Source organism: Sinohyriopsis cumingii, chromosome 2 (assembly GCF_028554795.1).
Source record: "Sinohyriopsis cumingii isolate HCF-2022 chromosome 2, ASM2855479v2, whole genome shotgun sequence".
Taxonomy (NCBI): domain Eukaryota; kingdom Metazoa; phylum Mollusca; class Bivalvia; order Unionida; family Unionidae; genus Sinohyriopsis; species Sinohyriopsis cumingii.
In genome coordinates, this window is record NC_142962.1 from 109073330 (window position 1) to 109094454 (window position 21125).

A 21125-nucleotide genomic window follows, 5' to 3' on the forward strand; every position below is an offset into this window, starting at 1 on the left:
GGAAAGTGAGAGGAAGGCTTATAACCCTCGTGGATTTTGCAAAGCCTACACAATGGACAAGCAGCCATTAAATACTGGTGAACAGAAAGACATGACTGAATTCTTCATAGACCTGATTACTAAACTTGAAGAAATGAGTTTTGAGATGGTAATTTATTTTAAAAAAAAGTTTGTAGGTTCAAGTCTGATACATGCTTGCATATTAAGCTTTTCTACATCAGGCATATGTGACTTCCTACGGGGCATGTGGTGGATAGTGATTTTTAGGTTTGGTTGTATTTCATCACAAATAAATTCTGCATAATGGAAATAGACAGGGAAAATTATAAAAGTGAATTACATGGATGATACGTGATGGAAATGATAATTTTTAAACCCATTCTGACTCAGAACTAAGTTGAAAAATACATTCAGGTTGATTTTGATCCCAGGGAAATAAGGTATCCACATGAGAAGAAACCAATGAGTCATAGATATTGAACTTGTGTAGGGATTTCTTTGTGACGTGTGATAAGAATTTCTACATTATTAGCGCTGCACCATGTATTGAAAATGTCAGCCCTCCACCACTCCCAATCGATGGACATATCTTTCGTAATCATTGGACATGTCTTTCGTAGATAAGTACTAGAATTAACCTCTTAGTTACCTGAAATTTACTAAACGTACTTTCTCAGCTTCAGCTCATATGAAAATATCACTTTCCTTAAAGAAGTTTGCTACTTACCTGGGCATGAGGCTACCATTTTGGATGAGTCATGCAAATATACAAGGTTGTCATCACATATGCTTATATCTTCCTTAAACTTGACATGGTTCTCCTTTATTCAGTTACAGATTTATGAACAGAACACAAGTTTATTTTATATGCATCTGTTCATATCTGACTGAATAAGTCAACAAAATCTGAGAGATAAGTCAGGTTAATGAATACACAGCCACTTAAATTTTTTCTTTGCATGTTTCTTTCACCAGTATTACGTAGAATTTTACTGTCATGATTTTTATATACTCAGCATGTATGTCATCAGTACTTATATTTTAAAGAATTCATATCGTTCATTCTTACTCTTTATTTCAGAAAAAGTTGGTCAAGTCCTTATTTGGTGGCGTGATAACAAACAATGTAGTTTCTTTGGTAGGTTTCACTGATCAGAATTCAGACACTACTTACATTAAAGATGCTTAGCATTTTGTACTGTGCATAACCTACATGTATGTATGCTGGTTTGAGATTTGTAGCGATGATTAATAATTTCAGGTAAACTAATGTTAATGTCTTGTCTATTTAACAACATGAAATAACATTCAAGCCTGTTATTACTAGCCCCACATGATGCATATGAAAAAAAACTTTATGGTCAACATAATTGACAATGATATTACTTGTCTTTTAGCATCGGAGTGCTGTTTTAATTGCTGCTTCTAAATAATGTATACCATAATATACTGTTTGTATGATCATAACGCTTTGTTTGATAGGAATGAAAATCCATTTTACGGCCTGAATATCATCAGTGCACATGTCTTCAGTGAAAAGTTACAGTTGAGTGAAAGGATTGGTATGAATCAGATTATTAAATATTTAACAGTTTGGTTTAGATTGTTCTGCATGTTACATTTACTAACATATTTTCCTTTGACAGACTTATTTAGTCATGTTCTTTTCATTCATTCTTCGCAGGATTGTCCACATGTTAGTAGAACTTTGGAAGAATTCTATACAGTGCGCTGCCAAGTGTCTGATATGAAAAATCTCTATGTAAGTTAGAATTTTAATTCTAATCAGGGTGATATATAATTTTTGTTGACATGGAACTAATGAATGCTGTTTTGAAGCCCCAACTTTGGGAGTGGTTTTGATAGATCTTGGTGGGTATATCTGTATGTGTCTGCAAATGTGTGCATGTATGCCAATATTGCTCCAAAATAAATATTAAACAGAGAATGAACAGTAAGAGGATAACATGCTTGGAGTGTCATTTATATATGATAATAAAGTTCCCAGGATGAAGTCAGCAATAAAAGTACAGTCTGGTCATCTTTTTATCAGATCAGTACTATTGTCATGAAGAAATAAAGACAAAAGTTTTTGTTATGGATATATTAGAAAAAGAAATAAAAAGAAATAATAATAATCTGTTCTTCCCATGTAAAGTTTTCAAGTCAAACAATAATCACATGAATTGATAAGACCAGAGTGTACTTTTGCCAGCATAGCAGTCAAACATGTTTATAATAGCAGCTCAGGGGAGCACACAAAAAACACTATGGAAAAAAATCCCGTTAAGTGGCTTTGAAAGAAAGGGAGATAATGCATTTAAAGTGCAGGTTGTTAATTACATAAGATGGTTGACTTGAAGGTCACTCCTTACAATCAGTTTCTGTATGCAATGCATGATAAACCAAGGGACTGCATGATAGCAGTCATTATGTTGAGCTGGTGGTAGCTGAATGCTGGCAGACTATATTGGAAATTTCTCAGGGGGGAAAGGAAAACTAAGGTCTCTGGGTAGGTGGTTGCTAGGCCCAGATTGATAATGTTATGCTGAAATAATTGTATACTTTGTGCAAAATAATAAGCAAGATTTATTTTTCCCTTTTGTATTGGTGGATAAGATGAAAGATAAGAAGATGGCGACAGCATCATTTTCAACAGTTGTAAATATGTTAACATTTTATGAACGTCACATTCCTTGCATCTTAGCATGGATTTCAGGTAAGATGTATCTTTATTTATGTACACATTTTCGTAAACAAAAAAGATGTACATATTTTGTCTTCAGGAGTCCTTAGATGAAGTGACAGTTAAAGATATGCTGGAAGGAGACAACATGTATACATGTTCTAAGTGCCAGAAGAAAGTACGGGCAGAAAAGAGGTAAGGTATATAGAGAATTATCTTGATGTTCAAATACCAATGTAGTGGTCCCATAATTTGATGTCCAGTTTTGATTGCTTTGTTATAGTTAGGTATTTGATCATATAAGGCCAGGTGAACATATTTTATGGCCCTGGATCCATAAGGCACTGTCGATTGTGCATTTATTAAAGTTGCCATTTTCAACTTTTTTCAAAAACCGAAATCCACTTTTAACCAAATTAGGCCAAGAGGATCCTGGCATGAAGGGTTTTCAAGGTTGTACAAATGATACTCCTCTGCCACAATATCTAAAAATAAAAAACAATCTTAGGTGACTATTTTATTTCAAAAATCTCTTAGCAGAGATAGTCTAAATTTGAGAAAAAGTGTCCTGGCCTGAAGGACTTTCATGTTTATACAAATGATGCTGATCCACAATCAAATATGACTGCCATTACTATAAGTAATATAACCTTTCACACAACTTCGAAATAAAATCAGTTGACAAAATTGGACCAATTCCTAAAGAAAGTATTTTGGCATGAAGGTCTTTCAGTGTTGTACAGAAAGATGCCAAAAATGCCCTGTACATTGTTGCTAAAAATAAAAAAAATAAAAATGTGCAAAACAGCTTTCTAGAATTTGAACAAATTTGAGAGATTGATGCTGGGGGCTGTTACATTAAAACATACGTGAGACCCAGGGAAATCAAAGTACTCTGTCATATATTTTTTAAAACCTGCCTTACCTGGGTACCATGTATGTTTAAATGGAACAGCCCTGGGACAACAGGCTATCAGATTGTTACAAATGGTGACAATCAACCCTCAGATATGGCACCATTGCTAAAAATAGAAAATCACTGAAATGACTTCTCGGAAAATACATTGCAGAAATTGACCAAAGTTGACACACTTGGCATCCTGGTATGAAGATCTTTAAAATGTATACAAATAATGCCAATCTGCTATCAGATAATGGCTGCTGCTACTAAGACTTCTCAGAAACTTTACAGAATTTTACCAGATTTGACAGAAGGTACTCTGGCTTTCAGTTCTATTCACCTGATGCCAATTTACCATCAGATATGGCTACTGTTACAGCAGAATACCTTTGAATGAGTTTATCTTAATTACTGCTTGACAGAATTCAGCATTCCCATTATGTTGTACAGTAACAGATGTGGTAGTTATATTTTTGCCATAAGCCTTATGTAAATAACGCATAAATTTTGAACTTGTAGAACAGTAGCTAAAAATATGAAAATATGACAGTTGCAGTTAGATCTAAATATTTGTTTGTTTATATTTGGTCCTAATTTGGGTTTTCATATGAGACATCGTGAAATTGGTCTGAAATCCAGACTAAGTAAATAAGATGTACCTCAGAAGAGTTCATCTTCTCAGTTGTTCATGCAAAACACTGCATGATCAAGAGTTTGGTATTTCATTGTTAGGAAATATCTAGCAAATGAAAATCTGTCTTTTAAAAATTCAAAATGACCCAGAAATGAATCTTCATATGCTTGGCCATACTTAGAAGCAGAAACCAAATAAATTACATTTATCAGACATATGTTTCAATTTGAGTATTGCTAACAGCAGAGAGATAATTACCACCTCTACATGCCAAACAAATTTTAAAAAACCCAAAGATTATTTTGAGTTGAGAGTTCTAGCAAGAAGTAATTGCCCTCCAGTTGGGTTGATACTGCAGCGCTGCAAAACTGAACTTTAGGTTATGAAGTTGTATATTTCAGACTACACACCAGGTGGTCTCTCCACACCTCAATCTTTATTCAGATTTGCTTTTAGTGTTATCCAGTGATCAATATTTTTATGTCCACATGGAACCTCAGGCTACATATAAAGTATTGTTGCCAAAAGGAGCTGTTTTATTCATTAGGGATGTAGTTTGGGGATATTCCCTCCCTCTAACTGTTACGATTCAAAGTGTAATTCTGAAAGTAAGGGAACAGACCTGCAAATTAACTTTGATTGCTTCTCTCAGATGGGACAAGTTCTGGGTCTACAGTCTATCCATATCTAATACTAAATGTACTCCTGAAGATCCCAACAACTCCCAGTCTTCTCAAACAGTTGAAATTGCAAGTTTTCTAATCTCTTTCTGGACAGTCTTCTTATTTATGCCTGGCTTTTTAGCATGAAAGCCTTGAGTGGAAAGAAGTTCAGCACTTAACCCATGGATAGGCTCTAATGTGTTAAAAGACCTTCCACTTGGATAGTGTGTGAGGAAAGTAGCATGTTTTTAAAACCTGGTGCCAGGACATCATTACCCCGTGTCCATCATTGTCATGGCAAGCCAGTTGGAAATGATGATTAAAGGCTACTACTCATTGATTTCTGAAACATGTCCAACAGTATTAAAGAACAGATATAGGCCATAACAGGAATATCTCCGACTTGTTGGTCAACTTTGATGTGAATCAGCCCATCACTAATATTGTTTCTCAGATGAATCTGTTGTGGGTTCTTGCAGGGCTCAGTTCGTATATCTTTTAGACTCAGACCAGAATCTTGATGAAGCTGCTTTCATACAGACACATTTCATGATAGCCATACCCACAGCTTGTAGAGTGAGTAAACTGCATGCCCTTTTGATCAGCTCAAACTATATTTTTGCTGGCTTCAATGACGCAACTATCTCACCTGTTTGCGTGGGTTCGAGTCTCGGGTTCGGCCTATGTGGGTATGTGAGAAAGCTTTCCAGAAGCTTCTTGTGGGTTGGTGGTTCTTTCAGGGGTTTTCCCGGGTTCTTCCTCCACCATTAATACTGGCCGCCATGTAGAGCCTATCTTGTGCTGAAAAATGGCGTTAAACCCCACAACAGCAACAACAACAACAACAATGACGCAACCAGGATTCATGGCCAAGAACTGTTCGCTGACTGGGAGCAAAGAAAACGTGACCATTAGCTCCCTCGAACCACTACACCTATCAAGAGATTGCAAGAACGTGTTCATGCTCTCAGAAGTTTGTCAGGGCTTGAAAAGTTTTCTTTCTGCTGAAAGGGGAAAATTATGACATCATTAGCCATACTTTGGCCTTTGGCTCGTGAGTGAGTGATATGCTTTGTGTGTTTTGAGGTCTCACAAAGTCAGATATGCATCATGAAAATATTGGTTCGTGAGATTAGTGCACATTTGTATGTCACACACTCACAGATGTTCAATTCGAAACATCTCAATCCTTTATTTTCATTATTTAGCCTTGCAAAGAAAATTTAGTAGTGTGGGTCTGGTTGTGGTTGCCCAAACCTTCACCAGACCTTGTTAAGACCAGCACAACTTTGTCACAGGCATTTGTTAAAACATTTCACAGGATTTACCCGATGTTTTTCCTTGGTCTCTTTACTCATATCTAAGGCTTTTGAAAATTATTATTCTCTAGTTAGAGAGGTTTTTTTTCTTCCTCTTCGCATTAGGACCCATGCCACAACATCCTCCAAAGGATGACCAAGGTAGAAGTTGGATCCTTATGCATTTTCTTTGCCTCTGACTTATGTGACCTTGACGTGATTGGGTTATATATTGATATGATTGGGTTATATATTGATGTGATTGGGTTATATATTGATATGATTGGGTTATATATTGATATGATTGGGTTATATATTGATATGATTGGGTTATATATTGATGTGATTGGGTTATATATTGATATGATTGGGTTATATATTGATGTGATTGGGTTATATATTGATGTGATTGGGTTATATATTGATATGATTGGGTTATATATTGATATGATTGGGTTATATTGATGTGATTGGGTTATATATTGATGTGATTGGGTTATATATTGATGTGATTGGGTTATATATTGATGTGATTGAGTTACATATTCAGTGGGAAAAGGAAACTGTAAAGGAAATTATGTTTTTCTGAAAACATTATGATTAAGCCAACACACCTTCCCACAAATGTGACATCATTAGCTAAGTATTCCTGCAGCTACATAATTTATTATTAAAGTATTCCTTACCAACTTTCATAAAAAAACTTCTGTCATATAAGAGTCTAAATTCAGACCTGCAAGTTATTATTTGTGTTATTCTTGTTTCAGAGCTTGTTTCAGAAAGTTGCCAAAGATCCTTTGTTTTAACACAATGAGGTACACTTTCAACATGGTGACTATGATGAAGGAGAAAGTGAATACCCATTTCTCCTTCCCTCTCAGACTGGATATGTCAGACTATATGGAGAAAAACCTCATCAGCCAAGATAAACTGCAGGGTAAAGAAATATTATTCACAATTTGTATGTAAATGTTTTGCAGATTGCTGAGTTAAATAGTTGTGACCAGTTATGATGCAACATGTGTACTTTTAATTTAAAGCGTATGATAAAAAGAAAACAAATGTTGCCGAAAATTAAGAAAAATATAAATATAGTGATTTCACAAATTTAAAAACAATTATTATGCTAAAAATCATTACTCATAGCAATATTTGTAAAAATTTATACAAAAAGAAAACATTCAGGGCTGAATAATTTGATGATTTCAATTATATATGTGCCTGCTATATACAGATAGTATCATTAATGAGTTTGATTCTTTCTTATGGAAATTTAAATATATAAATATAAAAAACAGATTTGGACCAAACTTTCGGGATGACTTGCACTTGCTGTAAGGAAGGAGTCTACTGATTTTTGGATCCAAAGGTCAAGGTCACTAAATGAAAGAAAATAATTCTGCACAATCACATTAGTTCTACATCATAGACTTAAGACTTGTGCATGGCTTGCACTTAGAATAAGGTTGAAGCCTTTCACAGTGGTTGATGTGGGGATTAAAAGCTCAAAGGTCATTGTCCCTGCAACTGAAGGAAGAATGGTTATGAATACAAATGAAGTTTACTACCATACTTTCAAGTTTGTGGATGACTTGCATCTTGGATTTTAAAAAAATTAGAAGCTTATTGATATTGAGGTCAAAAGGTCAATGGTCAAGTTCACAGTGTTATCGTTTAGATTAGTTGGTTAGAGGTCACTGTAAGGTTAAGTCTAAAAATGGTTTCTGCACAGTAACGTTCAAGACCACACCCCTTGTCCCAGTAAGTGAGACTCATTGGACAATAATCTACATAGTTCTTGCATATAAAACTGTTAAACATGGAGTGGGTATATAATGTACCATTCACAGTATTCATGTTCAGCATTTCATCAAATAGCTTTGCTGCGTAAAGCATTATTCACACCATACTGATACACTATTAAAATGCATATAGCATGAAAACATTTTAAAATTAAAGTAGAAAGAACATCTGAAGATTTTTGTTAGTCCTGATTTTCAGATGATGAAGAAGACGATGGTTTTATTGAAAAGGAGCAGGCGACACAGGATGATGACATTTATGAGTATGAACTGAATGGAGTCACTGTTCATACTGGTACAGCAGATGGAGGCCATTACTACAGCTTCATACGAGATAAAATGAACAAGTCAGAAACAGGCCAGGATAAATGGTAACATTTTTAACATGCAGCATACATTACTTCCCACTGACCTAGGCAAAGCAAAGAATTAATTTTCAGTTGGCATTAAAAGTTCAAAATAAAATCATTGTCAAGAACTGCCTATATGTTCTCTTTTCTTCCAGAGACATGTCTTTATGCTTAACCCACATGCTTTTCTCAGTAATTTGAGGCATGGTTTTATCTCTTTTCTTTCAAGGACTCGTTTGGATATCGTTATACAGTTCATACTTGCATAGCTTGTAATAGCCTTAAAATACATCAGGGTTCACATTTGCAATTGAAACCTGGGCCAGTTAAGGTAGTATGGGTGTAGACTTTTGGAATATGTAGCACACTACGGGGTTCTGGTGCAGTGGTGATTGGAAGCTAAGGAAGAAGATGTGCAGCTGTTGAGAATTTTATTAACCCCAGAATTACAGGTTATGTAATGATAAATTGATGTGTTTGAATAATATCTTTCAGAAGTAAACATATTCTTAATTAGCTAAAATTAAATGAACAGGTGTTTCCCAGCCCCTGGTTCATATAATTCAGAATGTTAAAATCTTGGCCCAATAATTGTAGATACATTTGCAGGGAATGAAAATGTGAATTCATAAGTATGATCAACACATGCATTTGGTGTGTTTCCCCATTAGTCCATTAGCAGCATATTGGAAGTCATGAGATCCTATGTACAGTGAAAGATGAATTTGTATGTGCAGAAAATATTTACACTATGTTTTGTGTTTCTAGGCCCAAGGGATGTGGTCGATGGGTAATAGTTTGGCAGTTTTGATAAAACCCTTCCAGTTGAAAGTATTAACTCGCTTTTATAAGACAAAAGGTAAAGCGGTAACAATTCTTGGAAAGGTATTCTAAACAACAAATTGCCCCTAGACATAGGCTTAAAAGTTTGTTTATAAACCATATTTATATAGAAGGTCCAATTTTTTTCAGGTAGCATGTTAGCACAGTTTCTTCATCAAGGTCTATATGAAACTTTTGTCAAATGGGATGGAAGTAAAGTGGATTGAATTAGGAGTATAACTTATTTGAAATTGTGTACATAAATGTGCTATGTAAATAAATGTGCCAAATGCTATAGTAAAGTTTGGACTATTATCTGTCGATAACATAGAGCCTGGGAAGTCCTTGACTACAGTGGTTCTCCTCTTAAACAACGCCCCCCCCCCCCCCCCCCGACCAGCGGCCACCTGCTTTTTATAGCATTGACGAGTTTGTGTTCAAATCTACCCTCAAGACTGTCCATCACTTTAATGCAACCAGTGGCCAGCATATTAGTACAAAAATGTAAAAATCCCCAACTCGCAAGTAGCCACATTTTATTTGAAATGTGTCTAAAACCAATGATTAATTCATGTGGTAAGGTAAGTAATCCAATTATCTCTACTGATACATGTATTCCAATGTCGGGTTTCTGTTACTGAAAGCAGTACTGGCTAGAGTACATGTAACATTAAGATTAATACTAGATCATTATTTATTACAGCTTACATTTACAGGAAATGGGCTCAACAGTGTTATGATTGAGTTTTGGGCTTCATACAAAAGAATTTATTAATTTTCAAATGATATTTTGCAGGTTTTTATTCAATGATGCTGAAGTGAAGCCTTTTGACCCCAGCCAAATTGCTGCAGAATGCTTTGGAGGAGAAATGACAGTAAGTAACATAATTGGCTGAAATCTTATTTTGTGATGTATTTGACAGAAGGAATGTTATACAGCTGCCTCGCTTGGCGCTCAGCATTAAGAGGTTAGTGTTAGGACTGGTCAGCCTGGTGTCAGGATAATGTGACTGGGTGGGACATCATGCTACATGTCTGCAGCATGATACCCCAGTGCATGATATCACTATAAACTGCCACACTGCAGACATCATAGCAATATGACTGAAAAATTCTTAAAGCTACATTAAAAATCCAAATCACACACACACACACACACACACACACACACACACACACACTCATCCAATTCTATGGGTCAGTTGGTGGCAATGAAAGAAATTTGGATAGTGACATGGAAGTATACCTCACTCATTTCCACTAGTTCCCTGGATTTGTGTCTGAAATCCTTGGGTTCTTAGGATCCCCTCAATTATGAAAAGCTCTCCTTGGTACAGTCTAAAGCAGACCTGTTGCTTCCACACTCAGTGATGACTAGGGAGTTAAACAGAAGTTGTCATGAGGCCAAGAGGTGTCCAAAGAGCAGATGGGGTGGTCTGATTTCTTCTCTATAATTTGGTCCCTGGTTTCTACTTCTACTTACAGGGTCCATTCATCTGCTTGGCCCCTTTGGTCCTCACCTAGTCTGTATGCTTCCCAGGTGGAGATATTAGCAGCCTTGTTTAGTATATTGAAACAACTTTGCAGAGATTGTCAGAAGCCATTGCGACAATGTTGAGACTTGTTCTTGATGTCCATGGCACTCTCTACTGAGCTTTTCCACCTCTGCAGCCTAGGAGACTTAAAAGGTTTTTCCAGGCAGGTGGCCCTGCTCGAAGCAGAGATGTTTTTGGCATGGCTAATCCCAAATGTGGCCTCAGAGGGTTTGAGGAATAAGTGGCACCAACACCTGGCTGCATTACCATGCCCATGTAAATCAGCTCAGAAGCACTCCATTCCAGAAAGGTCAAATGAGTGTAACACTTAAACTATTTGAGATCAGCAGATATAATATTATTTGATGGTATTTCCTTATCTCTCAGTATTCTAGTCATTGCCTAGCATTGACCAAAAACTTGTACCTTTTTTGTGATGATATGCGTTTTCATAATTACAGTTTACGTTACTGTTAATCCATTATTATTAATCCTATATCTGTGCTGAAATGCTATTAAACAATACAGAACCACATTTGTTGTTTGTTCTGAGTAAGGGAAAGGAACTCGATATGATGTAGAATTATGACAGCCTCGGCATCATCCAACTCCATATTATGTTTGTTCTTTCCAGTGACATGGGGGTAATAAAACCACATTGGTTTTTGTGTATATATTGAAAGTAAATGTACATTGTTGCATATCTATTTCCCTCAGTGATTACCCATTGGAATATATTTTATTCATAGTTGCCAACCCTCACGATTTTGGCATGAATTTCACAACTTTTTCAGCGATTCACGGATTCAGACAACACGTGTGCAAAAAAAATCATGAATTCCCCAATTCTTAATTATTTTAAATCTTTAATAAAATAATTGATCTCACGTTAAGCGCTAGTCATGATATCAGCAGTTGCTGAAATGGTCCGGTACTGCTGGTTGCGATATTAGTGGAACTATAGCTGATTGGTACAGTTGGCCTGGTAGCAAGCATTTTAGCGTATTTTAATCTATAATTATGAGTAGTTTTACAGATGCTTTTGAGAGAAACTGGAGCCTAACCGGAATTTTGTTCTGTGCATGCACTGCATACTCTGATTTGAATTACCATTCAGCATTGTATCTTGAAAATGTCTTCACCAACAAGGAAAAAAATGTATTGCACAAAAAGTGAAGTTTAATTTGGACTATACTCAAAATTGTCAGTGCATTCAGCCATCAAACATCGATATACATCATGCTCTTTGCACGCAGTGTGCCACAAATTTTAGCACTGGGCATGGTGGCAGAGACAATGTGAGGAAGCACATTGGTAGCAAAAAGTACATAGAGGTTGGAAAATTAAGAATTCATAGCAGATTTCAGCTCTGGAATATTTTTTGCCATCGATGGAATACCTGCAGGCTACCAATGCTGAAGCATTGTTTGTGAGTTTTCTTGTTGAACACAATCTACCTTATCAGCTGGAGACCATGCTAAACATTTGTTCTGACAAATATTCCCGGACTCTAAGATCGCTTCAAGAATTCATGTCAGAATTCACTAATTTTTATCCCTTTTACTAGTTGTGAGCATGGAGAGTTGGCTGCTATGTTTGTTCATTAGAAAGGAGACGTCTTTAATTCTGTTGTAAATTTTTTTCAGAGCAAGACCTATGATTCAGTTACTGAGAAATTCATGGACTTTTCCTTTGAAAAGGTAAGTTTGATTGGGTTTTTTTGGCACAGCAAATGGTCATGTTAGATTTGATTGTATGCTGATGAATGCTGTAACAATAATTTGTATTATGGCCCTGAACAGATTTTTGAACTTGTATCTTTGCACTATAATCTTATTAGCACAATTAAGCCAACATCATTTAAGGTAGAAAAGTAAATTGGATAGTTATCCTTTTATTCATATTTTGAGGTATTTGCAATTTTTATACAAACATATAAGACACATTTTTAACCCTTTTTTAAACAAACATTTTGTGGGTGCAATTTTGAAATAAAATTTTGAGGTAGACTAAAGAAATTTGGTGTGCTTATTTGTATGCATCAGTCAATGACCTGATTAGATTTTCATACCATTAAAGCAATTTTAATATCATTAAGATGTTATCTATTGCTTTTGCATTGCTTACCTTTGTCCATATCAAAGAATTCTTCCCATTGGGCGAGTTTCCAGCAGATACAGTTGATCTGTCACATGCCCAGTAGTCCAATCCTTTTCTGGATGTCTATTTTTACTGGCTGCAAATTATGTGCTGGTGAAAAATTACCCTTGCTTCGCATCACACAGCTTAGATATGGAATTTTTAATATGTGCATTACATTTAACAATAAATGTTATTGAGAAGATTAGAAAGAGTTATGTCAGTTCTATTTGTAAAGACGTGTGACATTTCATTCTTTTGCAGACCAACAGTGCCTACATGTTGTTCTATGAAAGGCTACCTAAGGGTATGGAGGGAGATGAAGATAAGGAAAAAATGTTTGACACTTTGAAAGAGTCTCCTAAAAAATTTAACTTTGAACTGTCAAAAGAGTTGGAAGAGGTAAGACCATTCTACTGGTTCTTCCTGTGGTTATACAATAACCTCTAAGTTATCCAAATACCAGGTATTTTCTAAACTATTTGTCTGTACTGACAAAATTTGTTCATCGTTTATATCTCTTCTTCATCTGTTATCTGAAAATCAAATATTTGAGTATTCCTCCTTAAAGTAATTTAACATTTCGAAATTCTTTAATCGTACTGAAATCATGATGCATTATGTGAAAACTATGATCAATGCCATGTTTGATTTCTTGAAACTTGATGCCTGTTAGTTCAAACTGTGAGAAGGTTATTGTTTATTGTTAATCCATTAATTGATTTGCCATCTGATGACCCTGTTATTAATTCAACTTAAAATTCCCATTATTTCTTGGCCATCACCATGTATGCTTGCAATCTGTACTATTTATATGACTGTACTAGAGTGGGCTAAGTGGTTAGAAAATCCACCTCGGATGTGGGAGAACACTGGTTCAAAAAACCATGGCTGAGTTACACCAAAGAATTATAAAAATAGTTTTAACAGCTTCCTTCCTAGGCACTCGGCATTAAGAGTTAGTGTTAGGACTGGTGGGCCTGGTGTCAGGATATTGTGACTGAGTGGGATATGATGCTGCATGTCCGTGGCATGATGACCCAGTGTTAGACATCACTATAAACTGCCACGCTGCAGACATCATAGTGATATGACTGAAACATTGTTAAAGCTACATTAAAAATTCAAATCACAGACACAGTACAGTTAATGGCAGTAATTTTATGTAAAATAGCTTGGATAAAAGAAAGTCAGAAAATAACCAGTGAGCTCTTAACAGAACTTTTTTTTAAATGTTAAAAACAAGTTGATGATAGTGACGATAGTTGTGTCTTTGTTGGCTGCCATTAATATAATGATGACAGCGATAATTTTCACTACTGTATTATGTTGTGCCGGTGAATTGGATTCCTTGAAGCAAACAGAATACAAGTATAAAGAAATGTATCTAACTTGATGTACACTTGTAACATATTAAGTAATTCGAACCTGAATTTTCTTCTAGTCCCCCAGACTTTGGATAATCTAGAGGCTACTCTGTGTGTGTGTATATTATATGTAATAAAATGTACAAAGTATTATCTGTCATTACTTTATCTATATTATGCAGCACATATCTAGATCCATAACTGTTACATTATAGGACGGAGTTTGGAATTATGAGACATTGATTTGTCCTGTTTGTATTCAAAATCATTTTTATTCTGCACAGTATATATACTGTACCCTTGTTTATGGATAGCAGTATGTATTTATTAGGCTCAGAATTAAAATATCCAAACTTTTATTGAATCCTGTGATCATAAGTCTCTGTCCAACTGTTTTTTAAAATATCATTGTACTTGCATGACTTAAGGGCAATGCTGTCTGACAAATGTATATATTTGGTTTCATTGTGAAATGTTGAATGTAGGGTGCATCTATAAGTTACAGATGTAAAGTGTTATCCAAGACTGATAATAAGTATGGTGTTCTGATTTATAAAAAAAAAACATTCAGTATTTTGCACGCACAGCATTTGTGTGTTGTTGAGGATTTATGATTTCAGATGACAGATAATTCAGCCGTTGCCTTTTACACAGCAGTAATTGTTCTTAATCATTCTGCTTACTTTTCAGTATTATTTTGTCTTGGTTGTTGTAGAGTGTAATACATGTTTATGATTTGTACTTGGGTTTCTTTTTCAGTGGATTTGGCAAGACAACATGCAATTCCTGCAAGACAAGAACATCTTTGAACACACTTATTTTGAGTAAGAAATGTGGAATAGTTTGAAATTATTTTAAGGTTGCATGAATGTAGTACTTTTGTAAACAGGTGTTTTAATAAATATATCTTGTAAGATTTTTTTTTTTTTTTCATTCATCTTTTAGCAAATACTCAAAAAGTCTGTAGAATTTAAACATGAATAAATTGACTCAGTCTGGACAACTTGACCCCTATTTGGCTCTAAATCAAAGGTTAAGGTACTTAAATTCTAATGTAGCTGTCAAGTGGATTACTTACTTCTTTCTACAGAACAACATTGTGGTAGAAAAACCATAAATAGCAGATGAAATGGGGCTTGCATGCCTGTCAGCCATATTCAAAGGAAGGGAAAGGGTCTGCTTGATGATGTTAAAGAGACTGGGTGTTTTAAATACTGACCATATATTGATCTGTATTATCAATATCTAGGTAGAGTTTGTCACCATTTTCATTGAGTATTTTATTAATCCTGTCACATCAAATTTCACTTTGACAGACTTTGTATACAGTGTTTTTTGCAACAGCAAGGGCATTCTTTATTTTTAGTAACTGTCCAAGTGGAAATTAAGAATGCAGCATTTGCGTTGTGAAAAATATTTAAATGAATATTGGCACTGAAAGTTGTCCTTCTTAAAGTTGATAATAAACCAGAAACCAAATCCTGCTCAATTGCAACCTTTCATAGATATATACCAAATATATTGGTTACATTCATTTCTCCAACAGTAATGGATATATCTCTAAGTAGTTAATTTATAAGTTGTACAGATCAGTATCTTTTCTTCGTCAGAACAAAGAGATTGAGATTAAGCTTTATTTGGAATAATTTGTTATTGTTGTTGCATTTACGTTTCAGCTTTATGTGGCAAGTATGTGGCTACATTCCAACAACACTTCCCAAGACTGACCCACTGCAGGTGTCCCTGAAAGTAGCACAGCTGAGTACATCATTTGTACTAGAGACATTTATTCATGCCAAGGAAAAGGTACTGATATTTAATTTTACTTCCATATTTTCCCGAATAAACACCTACTCTAGTTAGTGCCTCCTCCCATTTTTTAAGAGCAGAAAATTTAAACACACTTTGTAAGGCCTGTGCTTTTTATTACCAATCTGCTTCAGATCCACAATTACGACAAAAGTTAAGTTGATCACACAATGCATATATCAGTGTATAAATTAATAAAGTCACGGGCACTTATGTAGTGCTAAACATGACACAGATAATGATGTAGACTGCTTATGATCAAAGATTTACTTCAAGCAGCTGCTGAGTGGGAAAATCTGTTCATCGATTGATGATTTTAACTGTGCTGATATTTACAATAACTGAATTCGGTGGCAGAAAGATCCTGAGATGTATGTGTGGTTGTTATAAAAGTACATAAAAAGAACAACTTTAGCTTTCATTATTATGCTCTTATAAATGTCCCCCATTTTGAATATGTAAACAACAACTACAACAGCAACAATTCGTGGGGGGGGGTACATTAATTTGTGACTGTACAGTAGGTAAGATGCATGATTTTGCCAAAGGAGGTTGTAAGAGAAATGAGCTTTTATATTATTTGTAGTACTTTTGATCATTAATATCAGTGCATTTGAAACAATAGTGTCCAATGTCAGGTTGTTTTATCTGCAATGATTTGTTTATTGTTATCATGGAGGCAGCCATGATAGTTCTTTTTGGAAGTTGAAGTCTTTTCTCATCTTCCTAAAACTCAAAATGTTGGGCCAGGTCACTGATTTGTCACTCATATTCACAGTAGTATTCTTGTTCACAGTTGGAATTCACTAAAATGTCAAAAAGAAAATGAACACTTTAGATTATTTCAGTGAAAATGAATGTGATACACAGCTTGCAGTCCAGAGAAAGAATAAGGATGATTGGTGACACACCTATATTTGTGGGTTTAAGATCAGCTACTGTAACTAAATTTAATAGGTTTTGCTCATACCATGAAGAACTCCCGTCATTGACTGTGCTTGTGATATAGACAAGTAATATCACATTACAGCGTTCACTTACACATGGAACTGCTTTTTTCTCTTTGTGGCAAAGTCATGTGATTTTCTTGAATTTGTTGAATAAGAAGATAAAGCTACATGGAGATTTGAGAGGGTATGCAGATATTTTTATTTGTGATATTAATTGACAAGATTGTCCCACATTTTTGTCTGACTGGTCCATTTCGGAAATTACTGTTGAGTATTTGGCAGTGTTTTATAAATTCCTAGCAGCAACCTATCTTGTGGCTTGTGTTAAGATAGAAACCAATAGATTATGGGGTCAGAGGTTAAGGTTATGGTAAGTCTAATAGGGAAATGACGGTTTCTGTACATTGAGTTTAGTTCAAGACGACAGACTTTGACCAAAGGTCCAGGTCATTGAGATCCATTGGTCAGTAATCTCTAGACATCCGTTGCCTGCTAGTACCATCACAAAGGAGTTATAATGTATTGTTCATGGTGCTTTTGTAATACTTATGATAATGTTTACATACTTTTCTGTGTATTTGTGAGCTATGGTTGAATTAGACTTCATTATGGAAATACACTTTATATTTGGTGCACAGAGACAAATCTAGGACTATATCTGTTCTTGACATTCTGTTTAGTGCAGATTGGTATTTGAGTATTTGTTTCAGTCACTCCTTTTAACAAAATTTAGTCTTCATAAGACATGCCCATCTTACATCCATATTTAAAATTGTTCACATTACTTCCCTCTTTTCTTTCAGCCTACAATGGTTAACTGGATAGAATTTTTGACGAAACAGTTCAACTCCTGCCAAGCTGCATGTGAGGTAAGATACTACAGTATTTTTAGCAACTGAGACAATGTGAATAACTTTGACTTCTTGTAACCAACTGAGTATTAAATTTTGCAAATTCTGAATGTTGGGGTTTGTACATTTTTTTTGGAAGCAGAACAAGTTGTCCGAAGCATTAAAAGACCAATCCTAATGGATCCTAAGAAAACACTGTGATATTCGTGTAGGGAACAACAAGGAACCAGTAATATGTCTGCGTTATCAATAATGGTCTGCTGTAAACTGGCCACATAAAAAACGATAAGTATTATTTGGGCATAAATTTGAACTTTATTTTGTTTGGAAATGTGCAAAGTCCCAAATTTGTATCAGTTAATCCCAATTGACATCAATAAAATCATTGAAAGATCACTTTTTTTCTTAAATTTTTGAAATGCTAGTTTCTTTTCATTAATATAAAAACAAATTCCCATGATAATGTAATGTCTCTTTGTTTTCAGTGGTTTCTTGACCACATGGCAGAGAGTGATTGGTGGCCACAGCAGATTCTTATTAAATGTCCTAACCAGATGGTTAGACAGGTGAGTTTATTTTCATGTCATCAGTGACAAATACGACCGAGTGGTCTCCATATCATTTGGTCCTGCATCTGAATACCAAGCATAACAATGCTTTTTCAAATACAGGAGTAGATCCACTGCCTTGCAAATTCAGCACTCCCAAGCTGAAATAGACATTAACCAAGTCTTCTTTGTTAAAATACTGTCTTGCAGAGATGTCAGACGAGATCCTCCTGAATAGAAGGATTGGTGCCAGATTCCATCATTGGCCATTGGCTACTTTTTATTGATTCTGGTCAGCATGCTATTACAAGAGACCTTGTAAATACCTGTCCCCATATCTTTTTACAAGTTAGTGCGATTCTTTCGAGTCTTCTTATCATGGGAAGTAGACTTCTTTTTCTTCTTAAATTGTTGTCTGTCATGATCATAGATGAATACTTGGCACTAAAGTTGACTAATTTTTTTGTTCAGTGAGTTAATATTTTTAAGGATACTTTTTGGCTTTATTTTGTGTTTTATATACCTTGTATAGAATCTTTTAACATCTTTGAATTTTATTTTTTATATTAATAGTACTATGTGTTTATTTTGAAGGGTTTAATTTCGTTAATTTTTTTTGGCAATTCTTTATATTTACATTTTTAGACCTTGCATTTTAATTGACACCACATACCCAGCAGTTTGCTGTCATAACATTACACCCTAATGCATACATAACTGCACACACCAAATGTTGGCTTGCATTTTTTAGACAAGATGCTATTGATTTGTGATTCGAAACTTAAATGGTTATGGTAAAAATGATAACAAGAATAAGTCAAATAGAATATCTCAAAAACTGCCTGGATGACTACAATTTTGAATCGCATCAAGCTATTAGGTATAGAATGTTTTTCAAAATTATCACCCAGGGGAAGGGCTTGTGTTTGCATTGTGAGCATCACATGTTCTCAAAATGGCATTCGGACATGAAAAATGCATGTATAAATTTGAGGGTTGGGGCCAATCAACTTTTTATTCAGTGAATTCCCACTGACTTGTCAGGTGAAGTAAATGATATTTTTATGTTTGACTTTATTATACCTGACCAAAAATTTGGACCTTTTTGACATCATGTATTTTATTTGTAATGAATTTTTATATTGGGCAGGTGTATGCAACATTAATTTGTGCATAAAATCTGTCCCTTGCACCCAGTGGTGTTAGCAGGAAGACCTCCTTCCCTTAGAAACCTCAGTACCACAAAATAGCTAAGTTTCACCATGACTTTAAAGGGAGATGTATGCTCTAGTCATGATCAAGGGCTACAATTCCACAATTTTCAACATGTTTTACCATCATTTTATGTAGAACAGATACCAAAACAAAGACCTCTCTATCCTTTTTTCAGCTAATTTCAGTTTGTCCTGACTGATCAGTCAAAAAAAAATCTGTTGTGGGTTTTGATGTTGAAGAAGGCACCACCCTTTCAACCACAGTCAGGAACCTCTCTTTCACTATTCATCCAAGACCTGCTTTAGTACATTTGCTACAGCAAGCAGAATCATTGAAATCCATACCTTATTAAATACTATCTGCAGTTCTGCCATGATGGTTTGGTTTCTCATGGCAACTTCTGCTTTTGTTCCTAAAATCTGGCTCCTTTTCATTGCAAGTCAATCCAGAACCAGTTGCAGAATAAGGTTGTGTTACTGACTCCTCTTTGTACTATTCCTTTAACTTATTATGAGTCGGTAACTTGCATGAAAATGGAACACATTTTTGGAGTAAAATGTGTTGATAACAATAGTCATAATAAAGATATACCCTCCGAAGTCCTCCTTGCAGTTACATTCTTTGAAGATGATGAACTTCTTCAGCAGTACTGACAATTTAATGTGATTCCAGATATATTCAGTTCTAGTCCCTCTATCAAAGGGAAGTTCACTGATGTTTGACATTCATAATGGCAAACAAACATTTTGGCACTTTTGTTGGTAAAATGAGCTAAAATGGTGAATGTGGTTTTTTTTGGTCTTTTAATTTTCACTTATCATTGGATTTGCAAAGTAGTATAGTGATCAGGTTAGTATCATTCAAAAAACAAATTTTACTCTAAAATTTGTTTCCAGTTCTTTCTTGGAGTCTTTAATCCAGACGTTTTTCTGTCAGTATTTCATCTATTTGTTGGCAGTGAAGTCAACAACATCCTAATAACATATAGTGAATAATACTTCAATGGCATTTCATAAACAGAAATATGCAAACTCCATATTTCCTAACAGTAAAAGCATTCTTTTTACCCAATTTAAAGCAAAAGACAGATCAGATAGGATGGGTGTATTAGTTGCACATTTTAAAAAATTATGCATATTTTTAAAGAATTTTCAATGTTGCAAAAGAAGCTGCTGTATTTTCCACACTTTCAGTGATAGTATTTCTAGATCATGTTCGTTTAATATGCATTTATATTTTCTATACTGCTTGTATTTTAGATGTTCCAGAGACTCCTTATTCATGTGATAACTCGACTCAGGCCAGCTCATGTGCACCTCTTCTTACAACCCTTTGTCGACAGGTAAATTTATTAAGCGCTTTGCGCACTTGTTTATGTTATGTTCTTTTCCAGAGTTCTTTCTTTTTTCATGTATCTTTGGATGAAAACTCACACTTTGATACAACATATTTCATTGTAATGCAATTCCAGATATAACAAAGGCCTCCCTCCATGGAACCCATTTACAAATTTAAAAATAGAACATTTCTTTTAAAATCCGGTAGTAACTATTTTA

The 21125-nt window shown here is 35.0% G+C and overlaps 1 protein-coding gene across 2 annotated transcripts in view; it reads left to right on the forward strand.

The window, feature by feature from the left end:
• LOC149805595 (ubiquitin carboxyl-terminal hydrolase 34-like) overlaps positions 1-21125 on the forward strand; it is a 147292-nt gene that overhangs the window by 87084 nt on the left and 39083 nt on the right. For both annotated transcript variants that reach the window (XM_089950231.1, XM_089950232.1), the window contains exons 42-55: positions 2-148; positions 1082-1138; positions 1685-1762; positions 2787-2881; positions 6949-7118; positions 8183-8354; positions 9952-10030; positions 12337-12390; positions 13094-13231; positions 14956-15020; positions 15873-16002; positions 17759-17824; positions 18292-18372; positions 20829-20911. In XM_089950231.1, the coding sequence (XP_089806357.1) occupies positions 2-148; positions 1082-1138; positions 1685-1762; positions 2787-2881; positions 6949-7118; positions 8183-8354; positions 9952-10030; positions 12337-12390; positions 13094-13231; positions 14956-15020; positions 15873-16002; positions 17759-17824; positions 18292-18372; positions 20829-20911 (1415 nt within the window). The remainder of the gene's footprint in view (position 1; positions 149-1081; positions 1139-1684; positions 1763-2786; positions 2882-6948; positions 7119-8182; positions 8355-9951; positions 10031-12336; positions 12391-13093; positions 13232-14955; positions 15021-15872; positions 16003-17758; positions 17825-18291; positions 18373-20828; positions 20912-21125) is intronic.